The following is a 20,077-nucleotide window of genomic DNA, read 5'->3' as shown; positions in this document are numbered from 1 at the left end:
ACAACATCAGCAGTCATCTCCATGGCTGGGCCTGTTGGCTTTTAAACTGCAGTGTACCAAGGACAGGCTGAACAACACGTTTTCAGATTGGCAGGTTTGAGAGGTCACAAACCTAAGGAGCCAATCCCATTAATGGACGGGGTGACGCGATGCACATCATGATATGCAACCTATGGCAACCTCTTCCATGATGCCCGAGCCAGCTGTAACCGCCAATACACGTCAAATACATTTTTCTCAAACATGGTTTCTGTCATTATAGTTAGTTCTTATCCTGCTGATTTATGTCCAAGTGATCATCTTTCTGACAAGTTTACTTTTAATTAGTTATTTGATGCTATAAAAAGGGGGTGATTGTCATGATTGACAGCTCTGTTGACAAATGGGCCTGCAGTGTTCTGTTCCCGAGTAGCAGAGTAGAGGAGGAACGGCGAGAGGAGACAAAACCAACACTAACACTACAGTCATTGAACTTCCATAAGTGTGAATATCTGCTTCAGACACGTAAGTTAAATGTGTCCTTTGGTTAGCGGAATGGGCAGGGCATCGTTACCGAGGCTATGAGAGGTGATGGAGACGTGTCTTCCTTCTTGTTATACAGTCTCTGGTCCCCACTCTGGGCATCCTGTACCTGCCCTCTGAAGTTTAAAGTGCATATTCAGACCAAAATGGGTGCAGTGGGTCTGTTACCATTACCATTACTTTTTTTAGCGTTTAAAATCAGTGTGTTATCGAGACACCAGTTGTGAAAATGGTTTATCCCAGCTCTGTAATTGGCCTCATTGTCATTTAAAAGACCAATCAGAGCAACATCGTCTGCACATTTCATTACTGTAAAGTTATCCTCATTACTAATACAATCATTAGTAAACAATGTGAACAACAAAGGTGACAGGACGCAGCCTTGTGGTACTCCAGTCTGAATCATTCCAGTCGTCCATGGAAAATATATTAAATTACTGGTAAATATGAGAAAAAACTGGATAAAATTGGGCAGATATGACCTGCATTCTGACAAATATAAACATCGATAGGAAGATAAGGAACAGAAACCCCTATGTAAGCCTGTGTTTGCTTCGCCGCAGATTTCATTTCGGCTCATTCTGACGGACAGCCGAGATCTGTGAGCAGACTGACAGAGCTGCTGTGATGGAGCCAGAAGAACTGATTTATTTGAACATAGAGGAGCTGCGAGGTGACGCGTTGGGACCAGAGGAAACTGGTAAGTCTGTAAAATAAAAGTGTACAATGCTTTTTTTTCTGATAGTTCGTGAGTTAGTCTGGACCTAATACACACACACACATAAAAAGAAGACTCAAAACAGTAGTTGGTCTGAGGTTAACGTTCACAGGTATGGAAACTTCACTGACTGTAGTGATTGTTTTAGTCACATTTCCTCTCGCCAATCGTCCTCCACTCTGCTAATCCGGAACTGATCGGCTGCAGGAGCCGTATTGGTCAACAGAGCTGTCAATCATCATTTTGACAGCATCAAATAAGTAATTAAAAATAAACTTGTCAGAAAAATTAACTCTTGGACATAATCAGCAGGATAAGAACTAACTATAATGCCAGAAACCATGTTTGAGAAAAATGTATTTTACGTGTATTTTGATTTTATAGTTTGACTCATGTCCCATCTGTTAACATGGAGGAGGCGGGCTATATGACCTATACTGCAGCCAGTCAGCAGGGGGCGATTCACTTTTAGGGAGCTGTCATGTGGTCTTTGGTCTCGATGTGTCAGCCCTGTGATTAACTGGCGGTCAGTCCACGATGAGCGTTATAGATCCTGTGTGGATCGATTTTGCAAACAATAATACGAGCAAAACTACCCAATATGTTTCCTCAGTCAAGCTTCTTCATGAAGAACGAGCTCGTACCTACTTCTTCTTATAGGATAGTAAATTGGATACGGTTTTGTGTTGTTGGTTAGACTAATTAATTAATTTTAAGACATTTATCCAGCTTTAAGGGGCCAAGCAGCAACACTCGCTGCTGGGGTCCTATTGTTTATGTTCATTTTCTTATTTACAGTCAGGTTGGTTACAGATTCCAGCAAATATTAACAATGACACAATTTGACCCCAAGGTGGCGCTTTAACAACTGAATTTTTCAAGAACCTTTTTAACGTCTTGATTTAGAGTTCGAATAAAGTTATCGGCATCTGGTCCTCAGATCTCAGATCTTGCAATTATTTTTCCTCAAAACGTTAAGGGCAGGGCACATAATCACATGAGCGGGAAAACACACAAAGGCAGGAAGTAGAACATCAAACACAGGAGGGAGGCTTGATTGACAAAATAAACTAAATAAATAAACTAAAGTTTCTCTTGGCAATTAAATGTGAAACCGTGCAGCTATCCTGGTTTTTAAAGGGTGAAAAGCATTACTTACTTTTAATAATGCAGAAAATATTCAGATTATAATTGCAGCATTTTACAGCGTTCCTTTACTTTAACTGAGACAAACATGTTTCCAGACACTTCTGTGGTTCCTTTACATGATGATGATAAAAAACACAATAAGAGGAACTACAAGAGAAACCACAATCCAGCTGGTATATTTTTTATTTTTTATTCAGAGTGTTTGTGGAGATGGTTTGAGTTCCCTGAGTCAGAGAGTCATTACCTCTGCTCACTGTACACCTGCAGGAACCAAGCCTGTGAGAACAGATGCTGTGGTCGGAGCACAAAATGAAACTTGGTCACGTTTTAAAGTGTCTACGGTTTGTCTGGGACTGTTGTGTTTCCTCCTGCTGACCACAGTCATCGGAGTCGGGGTACGATGTGAGTATTTCATGAGACAAAAAGCTGAGCGAGGAGAGCAGAAAGAGGAAGAAAAAGGGTGAGAAACTTCAGACTGGGGCTTCTGTTCTGCTCTTTTTCTCCTTTTCTCAGATGACAGACACTGTAAACAGCTGACCACAGAATTGGCTAATCGCACAGCAGAGAAAAAACAGCTCTTGGTCCAGTTTCAGAACCTGACTGATGAGAGAGACCAGTTACAAACCAGCTTCAAGAGTGCAAAAGAAGAGCTGAGCAACCTGACGAAGAGTGTTGGTGAGGATTCCCCCTTAATGTGTGTGAGATGGTGTAGAAGAAACTTATATTAAAGCTAGTATCTCAAAGATCTCAGTTTTGTTCTCTTTGGCGGCACCCATGGCGACAAACGGAGCACACTTCCCAGACATCCAATGCATGTGTGACATCCACTGTCAGCTGTTATTAGCTCCGATAGCTACCCGAACCTTCATGTAGTGAATCTGCACTTGATTGCTCTTCCTCATCAACCGGATGTGTGCTTTATTAATACACTACATTTATAGTTTACTACTACTTAACAGCTGTGCTAGTTTTTATGTCCTTACATGCTCCAGAAGGTGACCACTGTGTGCTTCCTCAGGAACATGCCCTCATGGATGGAGGATGTTTGGTTGCCATTGTTATCTCTTTAACACAGCAGCTAGCACATGGTCCAGCAGCAAACAGACATGCTCATACTACGGAGCAGGCCTGGTGATCGTAAACAGCCGAGGAGAGATGGTGAGGATGTGTCTTTGTTATAGAATTCATGTTTGAATGTGAAGTGATGAGGTGGTTTTTTCGCCCTGAAGATGTTCCTGAATAAACTCGGACGTCATTTCAAGTTTTGGATTGGTTTGACTCAGTTATCCAGCCATAGTCACTGGGAGTGGACTGATGGGACTTCACTTCAAACTGCGTGAGTGTTAAAGAAGAAATCCACCCTTCTAAAGTGAAATTACATGCAAATTGAAATGGACACACACAATTTAATGAAGATCCCCACAAACTGTAGCAGTGCTGGTGCTTGGCTTGTTTCCAAGTAAATAAAACATCATGATTTCATATGTTAAAAACAATCAAAGTGTTTAGATATGTTTGTATGTTTTCAAATTCATAGTGACTTACATCTCCTTTTTGTCTGCCTCTTTCTGTCTGCCCTTTGAATTTGTATGACTTCGTCTGTAGGTACTGGCAACGTGGATCTCCACAAAGAATCTATGCAAAGACTCAGAGATGTGCAGCTTTTAACAGCTTAGGAGATATTTCTGCATGGAATCCTACGTCATGGACTTCTGAGTCTTGTAATGCTTATCAACAGTCAGTTTGTGAGAAGGACACTGAAAAGTCCTTTCTGTCATGATAAATTCATAAGAAAAAAGGTTTTCTTCATACTCAATAACCTGTTACAAATCAGGCTCCTGATGATGATGATGACGTTTTTCTCAATGAGCAATAAAAGCCACATTAATATGAAACATGAACTCATGTCACAGTAAAAGATGATTTAAAAACACTTCAGGTGACGGACTCGGTCTAAGTTTGTTGGGCGCTGTTGTAAGTTTTAATTCACGGTAGCAATATTCTGTCTGTTGAAGGCGGCAACAATGTTTTGGGTTGCAGAGACCACAAAGGGACATGTGGTAGTATTGTGATTAGGGTTTCTTCACTGAGCGCTTATCCTTTTCACGAGGACACAAGTATCTTGAGTTTGATTGAAAACTCAAAAGTCCAGATCAATGACTGTATATATAGATGGACGACGCGTCTCCATCTGCTCCCATTGTATGAAAGTGATGCTAAAATAACCCTCTGTGATAGGCGCTGCCATCTTGCGATGGTGGCGTCATTTGGAGCCAGAGTCTGCGCAGTAGAGATCGGTGGGTGAAGCGGCCGTAGCCACTTCCGCTAACCAAAACACACACTTAACTTACCGGAGAAACAGCAAGGATCCCGCACGGCAGCGTGTTTAACAGCAGAACAGCTTCTTGTGTTGGTCTGAGGTTAACGTTCACAGGTATGGAAACTTCAGTGACTGTAGTGATTGTTTTAGTTACGTTTCTACTCGCGGATCGTCCTCTAGTCTGCTAATCAGGAACTGATTAGCAGACTAGAGACTAGGACTAGGACTAGAGGACTCTTTCTGTCAAAACGGCCTTTAACGAAAAAGATCTTCGCCTAGTTTGGGGCGGCTGTGGCTCAGTGGTAGAGTCGGTCGTCTCTCAGTATGAAGGTTGGGGGTTAGATCCCTGCTGCAGTCACATGTCAAAGTGTCCTTGGGCAAAACACTGAACCCCGAATTGCTCCCGAAGGCAGAGCCATCGGGCATGAATGGGCATAGATACTGACTAGATTGCCATTTGCCATAAATGTGTGAGTGGCTGAATGTGACATGTAGTGTAAAAGCTCTTGAGTGGTTTAAAAAGCGCTACATAAGTACAGTCCATTTACCGTTTAGTTCTGTGTTTTAGAACTGCAGTGTTAAAGTAATAATCTCCATCCATACTGTCGCGCTTGAAAAGGCATCCACACTGCTGGACATGGGAATCGCTCTGTGAGGCTCATTTTCACAATTAAACGTATTTTGTTGAAAAAACATATCAGACACAATTTATTATTTTTTTATGTAGCTACAGACTAGCATTAAACACAGTGTCCCCCGAAGTTCCCACGGTTCGATCAAGCAGACCAATCACAGTCAAGTCAAAACTTTATTTTATATAGCACATTTCATACACAGGGCAACACAATGTGCTTCACATGAAGTGAAAGGCAAACACTGTCATGAGTCATTCTAGTTTAGTTATGTTGATTTGTATTTTGGTGTTTAGATATTATTTCCTGTTTTCCTTTGTCACTTTGTCACCTGTCCCTGATTACCCTGTGTGTATTTAGTCTCTGTGTTCCTACCCTTCTGTGCCAGTTCATTGTCGTCCTTCCTGTGGAGTTTAGTCTACGTCTTTGACCTTCCTGCTGTGATTTTGTTCCTCGTGTCTAATTTGGATTATCTTCGTGCCGCCCCTGATTTCCTCGTGGCTCCTTGTGTTTCCTTGGACTACCTGTTTCCTGGTTTTGTTTGTAAATTTTTTTCTGTGTCTTTTGATTTTCCTTTTTTGTCTTTTGTTGGAGTTTAGTTTTTGTTTGTGCATTTTTGCCTTTTATTTAATTAAATCTTATATCGAAGTCTGCTTCTGGGTCCTCACCTTTTGGTTTAATCACAAAAGTTCATTATCAAAATTCAGAGCAACAGCGTGAGCACGAGTACAAAACGAAATAAATAAAAAGTCAAATATCAGTATCACAACACTTAGACACTCTCTCACTCTCCCTCTCCCACACACACGCACACACGCACACACACACACACACTCACGCACACACACACACACACACACACACACACACACACACACACACACACACACACACACACACACACACACACACGCACACAGACATAAACTGATGAAAAAAGTATAGTTTTTAATCTGCTTTTAAAAGTGTTCAGTGTTGGGGACCCTCTGAGGTCCTCGGGCAGGGCGCTCCTGTGTCTTGGGGCATAGATACTGAAATCTGCCTCCCCTGCTTTGGAGTTTGAATGTGGGGTGGTCAAAAGGCCGCTGCCTGTGGACCTGAGAGTTCTAGCTGGATTGTAGCTGATTAGCATGTCTGTTATATACTGAGGAGCAAGGCCATTTAAAGCTTTGTACACAAGTAGGAGAATTTTAGAATCAATTCTGGTTTTGACGGGGAGCCAGTGGAGGGATCTAAGAACAGGTGTGATGTGTTAAAACTTTTTAGTTCAGGTGAGAATACGTGCAGCCGCATTTTGAATTAACTGTAGACGCTGGACAGCTGGTTTTTGGGAGGCAGGTGAATAGACCATTGCAGTAGTCTAGTCTACTTGTTATGAGTGCATGCATCCATTTCTCAGCAGTCGTCCTGGACTCGTCCTGCATCGTCAATTTGTGTGGGATGCTTTTCTTTTGTTTGGATATTTTTTAAATGTAGCTTACTCTTGCTAGTTCCTGCAAAGTTGCTAACCCCAACTTTACTCTTTCGATTTCTATAAAAATTGTCATTGATTCCGCTTCAGCTCTTTTTCTATTCAGAGAGAAGAACGTTAATATTTTGTAGCTCGTAGATTTGCTACCTCTGCAGGCGGCGTTAGATCCAAACTGTAATGTAGCATTGACATTTGTTTTACTTGATAACCTCTGTGACACTTGGAGATACTTGGAAGATTTTACACGACTTTTATTTAAAAAAAAATAAAACACTTATTGAACTGCAAACAAACAGCGTAACAGTATATACAGCATGGACTATACAAATACGTTTATGTTCTAAGCCCCAGAGGATGCTGCTTGATATAAGGCGCTGATATTGTCCTCTGCTTGCGGAATCAGTCAGTTGCTCATGCATGTGGATAGTTTGTTGTTTGGTCAGCAGCTCTGAGACATGTTCCGCAGTTCCAGCTTAGAATACAGCGTTGATAGATGGCAGGGCTCGTCAGGTCCTGATGAGGCTGGAACATTTCTTCCCTGGAGGAACAAAAACAAAGAACGTGAGAAAAGACTTCTTTTGACTGCAAACTCAGATATCAGATCTGAGAAACACGAAGTCACAGACTGTATTTTAGAAGTTGACATCTTTCGTGGGTGACAAGTCACCTAGGCGGTGACTAATCACAGGTAGCCTCGTCCTAGAAAATACACTGCTTTATTGTCAATCATACTCCTAATACGGGACCTCGCGCTGTAGAATCACTAATTTTGTCACTTACAATGAATTGTTCTGTGTGTTCTTTCTTTTTGATGGTCAACCAGCTACGCCATTAAAACTCCAGGCAGCTCACAGTATGCTTTCTGTTTCTGCTCAGCTCCTTCCTGCCACATACTAATTCTTTTATCGTCTCAGATCCTGCCCCTCCCTGCTGCATTAATGCTCATCCGTTTTCCGTTGCTTATCTAATTGCTGGCCCATTTCCTCTCATTCCCCGCCTGACTGTCTGGTTTGCCCACACCCTTGTTTACAGCATTTATTCTGCCAGCTTTACTTTGCCGGCCTGGCCTTTATTAGGGTTTATCTTTCTGCCTGGTATTGACTGTTTTATCTCAAACCTTCTGTTATTGAGTTTCTAGGTTCAGACCTGTCACTTTCTGAGCCATGATGTATGTAGACATAAGCAGGTAGATAGGGGGGCTGAGATGGGGCAATCACTCTACAACAGAGTGAAGAAACACAACAGAAACATGCTGTAAATAACAAAAGGGCTGCAGAAAACTAAAACAAATAATCAGCAAACAAAATACACTAACGAAAGTCAAAAACACACAAACCCAGAAAACTAAGTAATCAGCCTCCAGGCCTGTAGGGGGCGCTAAGTGGAGCTGGATTTTGGAAAACCAGGTATTATGGAGAAAATACACGCAGGAGCTTTTGGTTGGCAAACACCTCCTGGCAATCTAGTGTTCCTGCTGAAACCTCACTGAGGCCTCCGGAGGTGGGCGCCAACCTCCGTCCTCCCTGTGTCTTCTCTCCTGTGTTCTCTAAGACTCATTCGTCCCTGATGTTAAACGTATTTCCTGCGGAGTCACCACCCCCCCTGCCTGTGCCGTTCAACTCTAAACTACCTGTTCTAGTTAGAGGTGTAAACATGTACCCTCCCCTGGTACTCAGAGCTCCGAAGCAGAGGCAGCTAATATTAGTGCTAGCTGCACGGCTAACTGACCTTACTAGCTTACACAAGCAACACTTAAGCAAAGCTATCTCTCCAACAGAAGGACTTTTTAAAAATAAAATAAAATAAATAATGACCAAGTCTCTCCAAAATCAAATGATTCAGTTACAAAGTGTGTTTGCAGAGCAGTCAGTGACGCTCTCAGAAACACTCTTCTCTGGTCTCTCTCTCTCTAGTTGAAAATAAAGCTGCTTCAATCAGCGCCCCCTACAGGTCTGAGAAGCTTTCCTTGTAGTGACTGGATGTGTAGTGTGACTGGGTTTGTGTGTTTCTGACTTTGCATCGGTTATGTATTTGCCATCTGTCTGCAGTTAATGCATATCGCTCGTTTCTCTTCTTGTATATGTTTGGAATTTGTTTCTGAATTTGCAGCCTGTTTCTCTTAAAGGAAAACATTTGGGCAGTTGCAATGCATGTGGCTTTGTAGGCAAATTAGAAGATGCAAATCAAAACGAACATCTCTTTCCTCCATCCATTCCTCCTTGCTAGTTTGCACGATGGCTGTTTTGTCTGGTAAACTCAGCTGATTATAAACTGCATCGGCTTGGAGCAGAGTTGGCCATCTTATCAAACAAAAGACAGGACAACAGCACCCACCATCTCATCTTCAAATCAATACAACCCGAGTCCTGTTTTTAAACATATGTTGGTTTTCATTTTGGCAAATGTGTGCCATTAAAACTGTGCTAAATGAGCTATTTGCAGGTCCTGTTTACATTGTGCACGTAGATGCACATACAAATAAACAAGAAGCTCTTGAATCAAAAACCGTCTCATTTTCTAGGATTTCTTTGCAGATTTATGTGCATTACTTCTGAGATAATATACTCGTTAAGGCACATTGGATTCGTATCATGTCTTTGTGATCAGATTTTACTGACTTATGCTGACTGTGATTAGCGGGACATATACCATAACTAACTTCCTGTTATTTTCTGAACACTGCATGCACTTCAGACACTGTGTTTGCCTCGTATAACCTCTGGTACAGAGGAATGAAGACAAGACATAAAGCGTTGCCAGTGCAGCCTACATCTGAAACATTATTACATTATTGGAGAATATCTCAGGTGAAAGATATGCAGACTATTTGCATGCAGCCAGTTTCTAGGGAACAAGATAAGGATAGACATGTATGTGAGATGTTTGGCGTCACATGCAAAGCCTCAGTGAGTTAAGCAGACATGAGAGTTTGCTTTGTGGGAGGTTCACTGTAGGCTGAAATAACACCATAACCATTAATCATAATAAACTAGGGTGTATGTTTGTACCAACCTGACTGCGTCTGTCTTCACATAGTTGTACCTCTGTATACACCACGTCAGATGCTCTGTCCTCTGAACCTGCAGAGATACAAAGAGATGGAGATATACGAGGTCACACTTTGACTTCAAATTTAGTCATTTAGTCAAACGTCATTTATTTAGCACTTTTTCCTGCTTCACAGTTACAAAAAGAGGATAAAAAAATATTTCGATTTAGACAAACAAAAACTGCTGAAGAACAAAACATGCACAAACTACAGTTTGCTGATGTACGGGTCACGTCTCTTTAGTAACTTTATCTGCTTCCTGACGCCTCTGTTAGCGTCAGGAAGCGACGAAAGGGATCATTCCTGGTGGTGATCTCACACAAGCTGAGGTCTCGAGCTACGCTTCTACTCCCACCGTCATCTCAGTTTCTGGGAAATTCCACTCTGATAAATGGGTGGTCCATTCTGGTAAACAACAAGATCTGTGTCCCTCCTAAGCCTTCAGCTTCCTCTCAGGCTGTTTATGCTCTGAAGTAGCACTGAGCAGATCCCAGCTCAAGTTACTACTTGATTAGTTTAACGCTAACTATGTCCAACATACTACTGAAGAATATCATTGAATCTTGTATGAAGGACGTTTTCCTCTCCCCATGTGTGTCTCTGCATGTATTTATTTGAAAGCTTAATGACGTCATGATGTTTGATTTAACTTCTCTTTTTCAGGGAAGGGGATTTCTATGTTCATGTTTTATATAAAGATACAACTTAAATACACAGAGCATGAATAAAACCACATTTATCTGTAACTGAATTGAAGTTTGTTGGTTTTTCAGTCAGTCTGCTGTAACATCCGGAGTAATAAATCTTGTTCTAACTTCCTGTTTGATTCTGGGAAGCCGTCCAGCAGCTGCCTGCTCTGTTTACTGGTCAGAAGAAAAATTACAGCGTTGGCTCTTTGTTTATAAACCTCACATGAACGCTGTTTAAAATGTACCCGACAGCTGCGCTCGGAGACCCTGTGAAGTATGCCCTGTATATGGAAGACCAAGAAAAGATCTTTCCCCGTGTTGCATGAATAAAGAGAAGTGTCCCAGAGCGAAATCAATACGCTACAGGGCTGCTGCACCTGGAAAGCACCTGACAAACAAAGCTCCTTTAATGGCCTTCTCCCATGACGCCATGTGATATCTGAGCTCCATTATCATTTACAACCACAGCAAAATCACCATCTGTTCCCCTCAATCCAGTGGGCGGAGCACAACGTCTTTTATGACACAAGCAGATCCTCTCGCACACGACATGAAGGCAGCTATAAAGAGCATCAATGTCATATAATCGTCAGATGTTCTTTCAAATCTTTACCTTCATATCAAGTGGTTTACAAACACCCTCTGAACTTCTACTTCTCTGAATAGAGCGGTACCAACATATTTGCCCTCAAAGCAGTGTGACCAAATAAACTTGTCTGCGTTTAGAGTGTTTATATGTAAAATTAGGGAGTAGTAAGGGATTACGCTGGACGAGATGTCCTAACACCATTACTTTATATTTTCATGTGTTTTTAACACCCTGGTAACATCAGAGTGTTTGACTAATACCTGAAAAAATAATCATCATCCCATAAGATTCTAATGCAATGAACACGTTGATCACAACTTCAGTAAATAGAACAGCTCTTAAAGCCCCCCTCCAGTGAAAATCCAGTGTTTAACCTTGTAAACATCTCCATGTGGTGTTCTTCAAGAGCTACAAGACACATCAGGCACAACATCAGCATCATCTCCATGGCTGGGCCTGTCTGCTTTTAACCTGCAGTGTACCAAGGACAGGCTGAACAACACGTTTTCAGATTGGCAGGTTTGAGACGTCACAAACCTAAGGAGCCAATCCTGTTAATGGACGGGGTGACGCTATGCATATCATTATGTGGCAACCACTTCGGTGATGCCCATTATTTTTACAAACTCACTACTGACTACTCACGTTAACGTTACTGCTACTAATTACTACATTTCAAGCTAGCTAAGTTTCAACAAGTTGGAGGGGCCAGTTGGAAATGTGCATAGTGGGCGAGGCCTAGGAGGAGGAGGAGGCGCCTTTTACAAGGTAATTAAACATATTTTGGAGAAAAGAAAACATCAGACACAATTTATTATTTCAAGCAGAGCAATTTATACTGTATGTTTTAAAACATGACTGGAGCTGGACTTGAACTATGACTTGGCAGCGGGAGATAAATCTAGTCTGCTCAGCTCATAGGACAAGTAAGCTAACAGCATCCTAGCAAGATTTAAATTCAATAACTTTTGGTTGACATAAAGTTAATCTGCATTCAGGCGCTGGTTTAGCTCAGTTGGTGGAGCGAGCGCTCCGTGTGCAGAGGCTGTGGTCCTCGATAAACTGATCGCAGGTTCGACTCCCGGTCTGTGGGCGTTTGGTGCGTGTCATCCCCCACTCTCTCCTCCTCCGCACGTTTCCTGTCTCTCGTCAGCTCACCTATCTAATGGAGGCAAAATAAATTCTAAAAAAACAAAAAAAACAGTTAATCTCTCTTATCAGATATCTGCATTTAAATGCAGAATCTGTCGGCAAATGACACAATTTCTGGTGTCAGCAGCATTCTGGTTTGTGCCTGTGTGCAGGTAAGCAGTCCCTGTGGAGAGCTAAACAGGCACCAATACAGCAACAAATTGGTGGTTATCTGAAGACAAGACAGCTTTAATTAATCTCTATAAACAGACATCTGCATGTAAGTGCATCTAACATGCTCTTAGACGACGTCTCTCAACTCCATTCTCACTTCTCAAGTTGCTAGTCAAACTGTAAACAATGACCCGAAAAGCTCTGAAAAGTTGGCGGTCGTTCCAAAAGATCATATCGTCGTAAAGTAAAGCAAACATTTGACAGTCAACCGTCAATAACATGGCCGCTTAGCTAGCTTGTCAAGTTGTTAAACATAACTAGAAAAGCTAGCTACGCGCTGTAGCTAGCCGTGTTATTGACCCCAAATTCACATCAAGATTTTCCCCCAAAATAATCAGCCATGTTTTAAAGTCGGCCTTCAGTAACGAGCTAAGTAGTTCAAGCGCTGAGAGATGATCGTTTATGTGATCCAAGGTTCAGAGGGGCAGTGTACTTCCTGCTGCTTGTGCGTTACAGGCGCCATCCTGTGGTGTTCAGAGGTACTGAAGGACTACAGTCAGTCTGATAAATAACTTTAGTTTCTGCGTCTCATTAAATAAAGTTTTCATAATCCTCCAAAAGGTTAAAATAAAAGTTCCTCATTGTTGTGATTAGGTGTTAGCTTGTAAACGTGTTGTTGTTGCTGTGGTTACTCATTTGGGACGATGGCTGATACTAAGTAGCCAGCGGGTCAATTAACGGTTTTACTGGAACTACTTAGTGGGTTTCCATTGTCAGGAGTTAATGGACATCCAGCAGCCAATCAGAATTCACTCAGATCATGGTAAAAGATCTCTTACATCAAGGATCAGTCCTGCTAAGTAGAGATACATTGGAAAATCTATAGATGAATATATATACATTAATTCAAAGGCAGAGATTAATCAAACAAATACCTGCTTGTGTTTCTGTGGTTGTCTTCTTGTTTTTGAGGAAAAACCACCATCTGATGAACAAGGCAACGAGTAAAACAACTGCAGCAAGCACAATGGGAACTATGATCTTATCTGTGAAAACAAAACACACAACATCAAAAACACAAACAACAACATGAACAGTTTGTGACAAGAGCCTTTAAAATGTGAGAGTAAGAATACGTCTTACAATGTCTATCCGTTGTGTTGCCGCTTTTTGTGTTGTTTGATTCTGTGCAGGAAGTCGTCACATTGACGTGAAGAGTCTTTTCTTCAGCAGGGTTGGCTGCCACACATCTATAGGATGAGTTGAGATCCTGCCTGTGTACGGTGAGAGGCAGAGAGAGAGCCGAGCTGCTCTGGTTCAGTATGTCCTCGTCTTTGTACCACAGCAGAGTCGTCTCTTCAGCTGTCTTCACCAAACACAGCAAGGTGCAGCTCTCTGCGCTCCTGTGCACTGTCTTCACTGCAGGAGCTGCTACGGGCTCTGGAGAAGAGATTCATGAGAATAGTTTGATTAAGTTTCATCCCCAGTTTGTGCTCACTGGACAAAGTTCACATTGTAACTTGATTTGAAGTAAAACAGGATCATATTATGGATAAATATCTCCCTCTGATGTCCTCCAGCTCAATGTGAGTTTCCTAATGGACTGATTGTTTACATGCCATTAGCCGTTAGCTAATAGCTCAGCAGATGATTGGACTGGAAGCTCAGAGCACCGGGGGTGTGTACACGACTAAGACAGGAGCTTCATAAGGAACAGCTTTCAACAGCCCCAAAGTGAACATGACTGGACCTGAACAGATAGAGACCAGCTTTATGAGGGAGGACAGAACCAAGATGAGTTACAGCGGCTCCGCCCAGGACTCTGACTGCGGGGACGATGAAGGCAGCAGGGTTATGGTGGGAGTAGGAAATCTTACAACTCAGGACAAAATCGAGTCTCTGAGAGCAAATATCCTGGTATCTGGTTGTGTAGGCGACTATCCAGAACCTACTTAGTCTTAGGGAAAATAAAACACCTTGCCCGACACGCTGGCTGATAATCTGTAAATAAATACTGATCCAAAATTCTGCGTCTGTAGATTTATTGCTCTTTGAAAACAAAGCACTTACAGGGGGAAAGGTAGTGATTTCAATATACGGTAAATCAAAGCGGTCAGCAAAAAATGGGACTTCCCCGTTCACCCTCTCTTAGTTCAAAAATCCAATACCCACCAAGTGAACAGCTGATTTCACCACTACCGGGTGCTGACGTACCACCACCACCACCACTTGACTCGCATCCCTGTATGTGACTATACAATAAACTAATGAACTATCTGCCACAAAGAGCTGGCCTCTACAGGTTGGATCAAAACTCACATTCAAATTTCATATTAATACACTTGCCAGCAAGCTTAGACAAAAAAATAGATTCATATGTGTATATATATATAAATAGATTATGGTGACGTTGTTTGCACGCCTCTGCCTCCACTCTTACAGCCCGAGACTCCATTTACCACTCCGCCCTCAGAGTCATTGCTGGTGACAGTTACTCCACTCATCCCTGCATCTTATATGAAAAGGGTGGTTGGGTACCTCTTACAGGAAGACGTGAGAGACATCAGTTTTTATTTATGTATAAAGCCTTAACTGACACCTCCTTACTAAACCGGTCTCTCAGTCAATATTGAACACGCTCTAACTGACTGACGCTCACAGGCAAACACTGTATTTGGAAAAACTTTTATAGCTTCTCTGCTGCATTCACAAGGAACACTCTGCAACATACTTTAAAACTTCCCACATTTGTACCTGCGGGTCGGTTTAAAACAACGATAACAAACTACTCTGGCTTTGTGTGTAATTGTTTTTAATCGTGTTGTTGCCACTCTTTTTTTTGTGCGTATTGATTTTGTTGTGTTGTCCTCTCGACATTGAAAATGAGGGACTGCCCTCAATGATTCCTCAGGATTTAAATAAAGGTTGAATGAAAATGTCTAATCAAACAATATCGCGCTCAAGGTCGTGCTGTTATTCTGAATGTCAGCTCAGATGTGATTCATAGGCACGAGAACGTAGGCCATGTGCCGAAGACAATCACAGCGTGCTGGTATTGAGTACGACAGCACAACTCTGGGTGTGATATCGATGTTAAAAAACAGTCCTACCAGCAGCTTACAGTCCTTACACATTCTGAGCAACAGCAGATTATTACAGACAGTATACGTAAAACACAAACACTCATTAGATCTGAAATCTTACGGCTTATTTTTGACTGTTTGTGTTTCTGTATTGTTTTTACATTCACTCTCTTCTATTCATGTACAGCACTAAAGATGTTATCATCATTGTTAAACACCGACAATATTGTTGGTGAAGCAGCGTGTCCTTGTACAATAAAGGTCTCGGCCCCTGTTTGGTCACAATACTGACTGTTAATGTCAGTGTAATCATCACATGGACGGATGCCATCTGTTACAGGTAACTGACCACAAACACAGAGACGCTCTCTAACCAGTCTGCTGTTCATAGTTACAAATAACTGTCTGACAAACTCAGTCATATTGTATTGCACACTTGTATATAAACTCCCACATTCAATTTAACTAAACTACTTTTTTTAAGTCACAGCAGGTGCAACAGGTTCAGGTGTTTTCATGAACTAATAAAACTGAAGAACATTTGAAGTGAAAAACGTTCTTACGTTGTGTAATGTGTCCCAGAGGCAACAACAGCAGAGTTCTAAAATGAGGCGGTTGTTTGGATCTTTTACACTTCGTGTCCTCAGACTTACTTCCTCTTCTTCACACCTGTTCCCATTTATAATCAGTCCAGCAGTCGATTGACCTTCCCTGTTCTCCACTTCCTTCATCAGCCTCACGGCAAATATACTGGACCACTGCCTTTGTTTGTTTATCTGATCACCTCAGATGACGTGAGCTTTGTTGCCGTGTGTTTTTCCCTTGGAGTTTTTGACTCGGTCACCTGCATGGCCGTTACCAGAGGAGTGTGCTAGATTAGTCTGTTGAGCAAAGTTTTCTGTGTCACTAAGCTGGCTCTCTTTTAACCTGGCATGATCACCATGGCAACTTTCCTCTGCACTTCTAACCTGGTCGGGTTATGTTCAGAGTTTGAGCTTTAAATCGGCTGTAAAGCGCCGCCCTTTCATTACTGTAATTATTTCCTGACCCCGTGAGCACCAACCGGGATTACAACAGTTTTTCAACTGTCTAATATACAGTTACGACATCAACGTGTCACAAAACACAATTTTGTTTTATAACTTTGATCGTTTGTTCACTTTAGCTGAAAGGGTGACCAAAGTGATGATTGTAGCGGCCTTTCTCCAAAGTCATTTTGCAGCGGGTGGTGAACTCTGGTCTACACAAAGACGAAATTATGTTTCATACAAAAATCAAAAACACGGCGCTTGATGGGCTGTGTGATGTTAACTAGAAGGTTCAGAGACATCGTAAAGGGAGCAGTTTGAAACCTTCCCCACAGAAGAAGAAGAAAGAAGACTGAGTATATGCAGAAACTTCGGCTGTGCAGCTCTGACTGTGAAGGCAGAACAACTGCTGGATGCTGGCAGGAAGGCGAGTCAGAAGAGACCTCAGAGGGCGTTGGAGACGAGTGTTGGACTTGAATGCAGCTCTTGTGAGAACGAATCTAACTGTTGACTGTGATGCACTGCTCACTTCTTTTAGCTGCTAAATGAAATACGACGTGAAAGTTGCTCTTAATCTGTGTGTGAATGTGTGATCTTGTGACAGAAGCAGATTTCTTAACATAAACATTTAATCAACGTCTTTAAATAGTCGGTGAATAAACGTCACTTTTGAACCAGTTTTAACGTCTCCACAGAGCAATGCTCCCTGGGACATGCTTTCAGTAGTATAGTCAGGAACTGCAGTTAGACCGGATACTTCACATCATGGAAAATGTGAGGAAAAAACTTTAGTGATAATAGAATACAAATACATTAATTGATTGATTTAATCTGTGATAAATACCTACAGACTGATCAGTTTTATCATCTGCGTCCGTGTAAAACGGACTAAGAACAAAAACGTGACCCAGTGTCCTTAGATGCTGTGTCCACGTCGCTCTTTTACTGTTCAGATGATCTGCTGAGATTTAAGGTGCTCTGAATGCACTCAGTATGTGCTGCTGTAACTGCACGGCTTCGTTCTGTGGCTTTACATGCGTAACGTTACGTTCCTAAAGTCTGCACATACATATAAACTCAACTGAGGATGCACATTAACTGTAAATGGACTGTACTTATGTCGTGCTTTTCTTGCGTACACTCAAAAGCTGCTTTTACAATATGTCACATTCACATTCACACACTGATGGTAAAGGCCTCAGTGCCAATCTCCAATCAGATCTATGCCCATTCATACCCGATGGCTCTGCCTTTGGGAGCAATACGGGGTTCAGTGTCTGGCCCAAGCACACACAGACTTGTAGACTGACAGAGCTGGGGATTGACCTCCGACCTTCCGATTGAGAGATAACCCTCTGGGTCCTTCCCCTGCTGCCTGTACCTTCCAGTCAACCATAGGTCTATATCAGGACATAAAAGTCAGCAGGTTTTGTGCTAACTACAATAAAATTATGACAAATTATGCATTAATCAAAACTAAGAAAAAATATTAAAGACAAATCATTTTCCAATCAAATATTTTCCTTCCTCTCTGTCCTGTAAGGGCTGAATGATTTTAAAAATATATAATTGTGATTATTTTGACTCATTTGTGGATTATTTGATGAGATTATGTTGTGATTTTTGGCAGAGATCTGTGCCAAACAAAGACATCGGATACTTACGTCTGTGTATGACGTGTCGGCTAGAACATCTCTGCAGCACAATATTTAAATTAAAATGGTTCAACTGGACACACACGTCACCTTTAACAAAGAATGCGGCCATATTGCGATTTTGATGAAGTTCTGATTAATCGCTCAGCCCTATTTTCTGTCTTATTCTGTTTTACAATTGACAGTTACCATTTCACGGCCGAGTTAATTAGAAGTTATTCATTTACAGTTGTGTTTGCAGTTTGTCTCTGAAAACATACGTGACATAAAAGCCACAGAGCAGCTGCAGGAGCTTTGACTGGACTGTGGTGACCTGTTGGCCCCTCAAGTTTCCTGTTTTTGCTTCATGAGTTTAAAGCGGTGACAAAATGGAAACCCAGAATGTTAAAGCTGGAAACAAACTGTGGGGTGGAACATGACAGACAGCTCAAAGAAACAGACGCTAAGATTAGAAATAATTATCAGTTCAAGCTGCTGTGAAGCAACGAGTCAGGGACAGGCGTTTTCATCAGAGCTGTCCAGATCAAAATGATCTTAAAACCTTAAGATTGTGAGTAATATGCTTTTTTTCATTTGTTGTATAAACTGCATTTTTGAGATTAGAGAGAAGAACATCTGCAAAGTGTCCTCGTGTATGTGTGATGCAACCTGACTATGAAAAGGTCGGCCATGTGTTGGAAGTCATTATAAAGCTGAGAACATGTTACATCTATTATAGAAAGGTTTCTAAAAACATGTCCAACAGCTCTCTGTGCCCAAAACACAGACCTGCAGGGCGAGTTCAGGCCTTCAACTGTTTCTTTATGCAATGACCTGACAAGATGAATCCACAGTCTAAGTGTCAAACCGTCTCGACACACCTGTGCTGTTAGCCACGTTAGTGACCCGAGCATGTTGTTAGTTACACTGTAACTAACAACAAACTAATGTTTGATGCTATATTTCTACTGACTGAGCTGCTTGAAAGAACATAAACTCTGCAGTTAAAAGTTGATTTGTTGTCTAAAGCAAACAACAGTAAAATTAAAAAGACAACTTTTGAGGTTAAGGTATAAATTAATGTTTTGATTTGAATGATGTTTTGATCACGTGAGAATAAAGTAGGAAACGCTTTGTGACCAAGTCATGGAGTAACATACGGACTGCTGAGGTAACAAACGGGGCTAAGATGGTATAAAAACATCATCAACCACCAACACACTGGTCAGTAAACTGGGAAAGTAAATGTAACTCACCGTACACTGTGAGTCTATGAGATGTTAAGAAAACAGCTCCTTTTTTAGAGTCAAAACCATAAACACCAGAGTCACTCCTCTGCAGTCCTCTGAGTGTAAAGAGTCCAGTTCTGTTGTTCCAGAAAAGTCTGTCCTTGTAAATTTCCTCCAATATGTCACATTTCTTCTCCTTCACCATGGCAATATTCTTTCTTTCAAGTGAAATAAATCCATACTCCAGCACAGGATCAGGTAAAGTGATGGATCCTCCTTCTATGCCTTTCAGCTCACTCTTCACCTCCTCAGCAGCAGACGAGACCATCACTGTAACATGTAGAGATACAACAGTCAACAGAGATGAACAAAGTAGAGCTGATCTACTGACTATCAATAATGACCTCCATTAGAGTTCAATAACATCTATCACAGCCTTATCATACTGAATTAAGAGGACTAAAACATTCCTCAATCATTTCTACTGAGATCAGAAAGGATCAATTCATCTCTCTCTGACACGGGATGTATATCAATAATCCTATTTTAATTAACAAAAGATGACGTGACAACTTTTATGTGAAAAGAGTCGCTTTTAGGAAACCTGTGAAGAATTATTACCAGACACTTTCCCTTTAACATATTCACAGTTATAACAT

General features: G+C 41.6%; 2 protein-coding genes across 2 annotated transcripts; one reads left to right on the top strand and one right to left on the bottom strand.

Moving 5' to 3' along the window:
- Positions 1-1,120: 1,120 nt before the first annotated feature.
- Positions 1,121-4,266, top strand: LOC138595272 (CD209 antigen-like protein C). The gene is made up of 6 exons (XM_069666637.1): positions 1,121-1,222; positions 2,657-2,791; positions 2,903-3,064; positions 3,408-3,547; positions 3,619-3,725; positions 3,995-4,266. Exons 1-6 carry the CDS (start codon positions 1,150-1,152, stop codon positions 4,167-4,169), a joined length of 792 nt encoding a protein of 263 aa, XP_069522738.1. The 5' UTR covers positions 1,121-1,149; the 3' UTR covers positions 4,170-4,266.
- Positions 4,267-7,039: 2,773 nt separating this feature from the next.
- On the bottom strand, positions 7,040-19,696 carry LOC138594564 (uncharacterized). Its single transcript, XM_069665699.1, has 5 exons — positions 19,446-19,696; positions 13,588-13,884; positions 13,380-13,490; positions 9,825-9,892; positions 7,040-7,350 (listed from the first exon to the last, which is right to left on the bottom strand). The coding sequence occupies exons 1-5, from the start codon at positions 19,621-19,623 to the stop codon at positions 7,252-7,254; spliced, it is 753 nt and encodes a 250-aa protein (XP_069521800.1). The 5' UTR covers positions 19,624-19,696; the 3' UTR covers positions 7,040-7,251.
- Positions 19,697-20,077: the final 381 nt, after the last annotated feature.

This window comes from Semicossyphus pulcher, unplaced genomic scaffold (assembly GCF_022749685.1).
Source record: "Semicossyphus pulcher isolate SPU_LCO1_2020_fin unplaced genomic scaffold, fSemPul1.0.p SCAF_17, whole genome shotgun sequence".
NCBI lineage: Eukaryota > Metazoa > Chordata > Actinopteri > Labriformes > Labridae > Semicossyphus > Semicossyphus pulcher.
The sequence above is the reverse complement of the archived record's forward strand: the minus strand, read 5'-3'. Positions and strand labels throughout refer to the sequence as shown.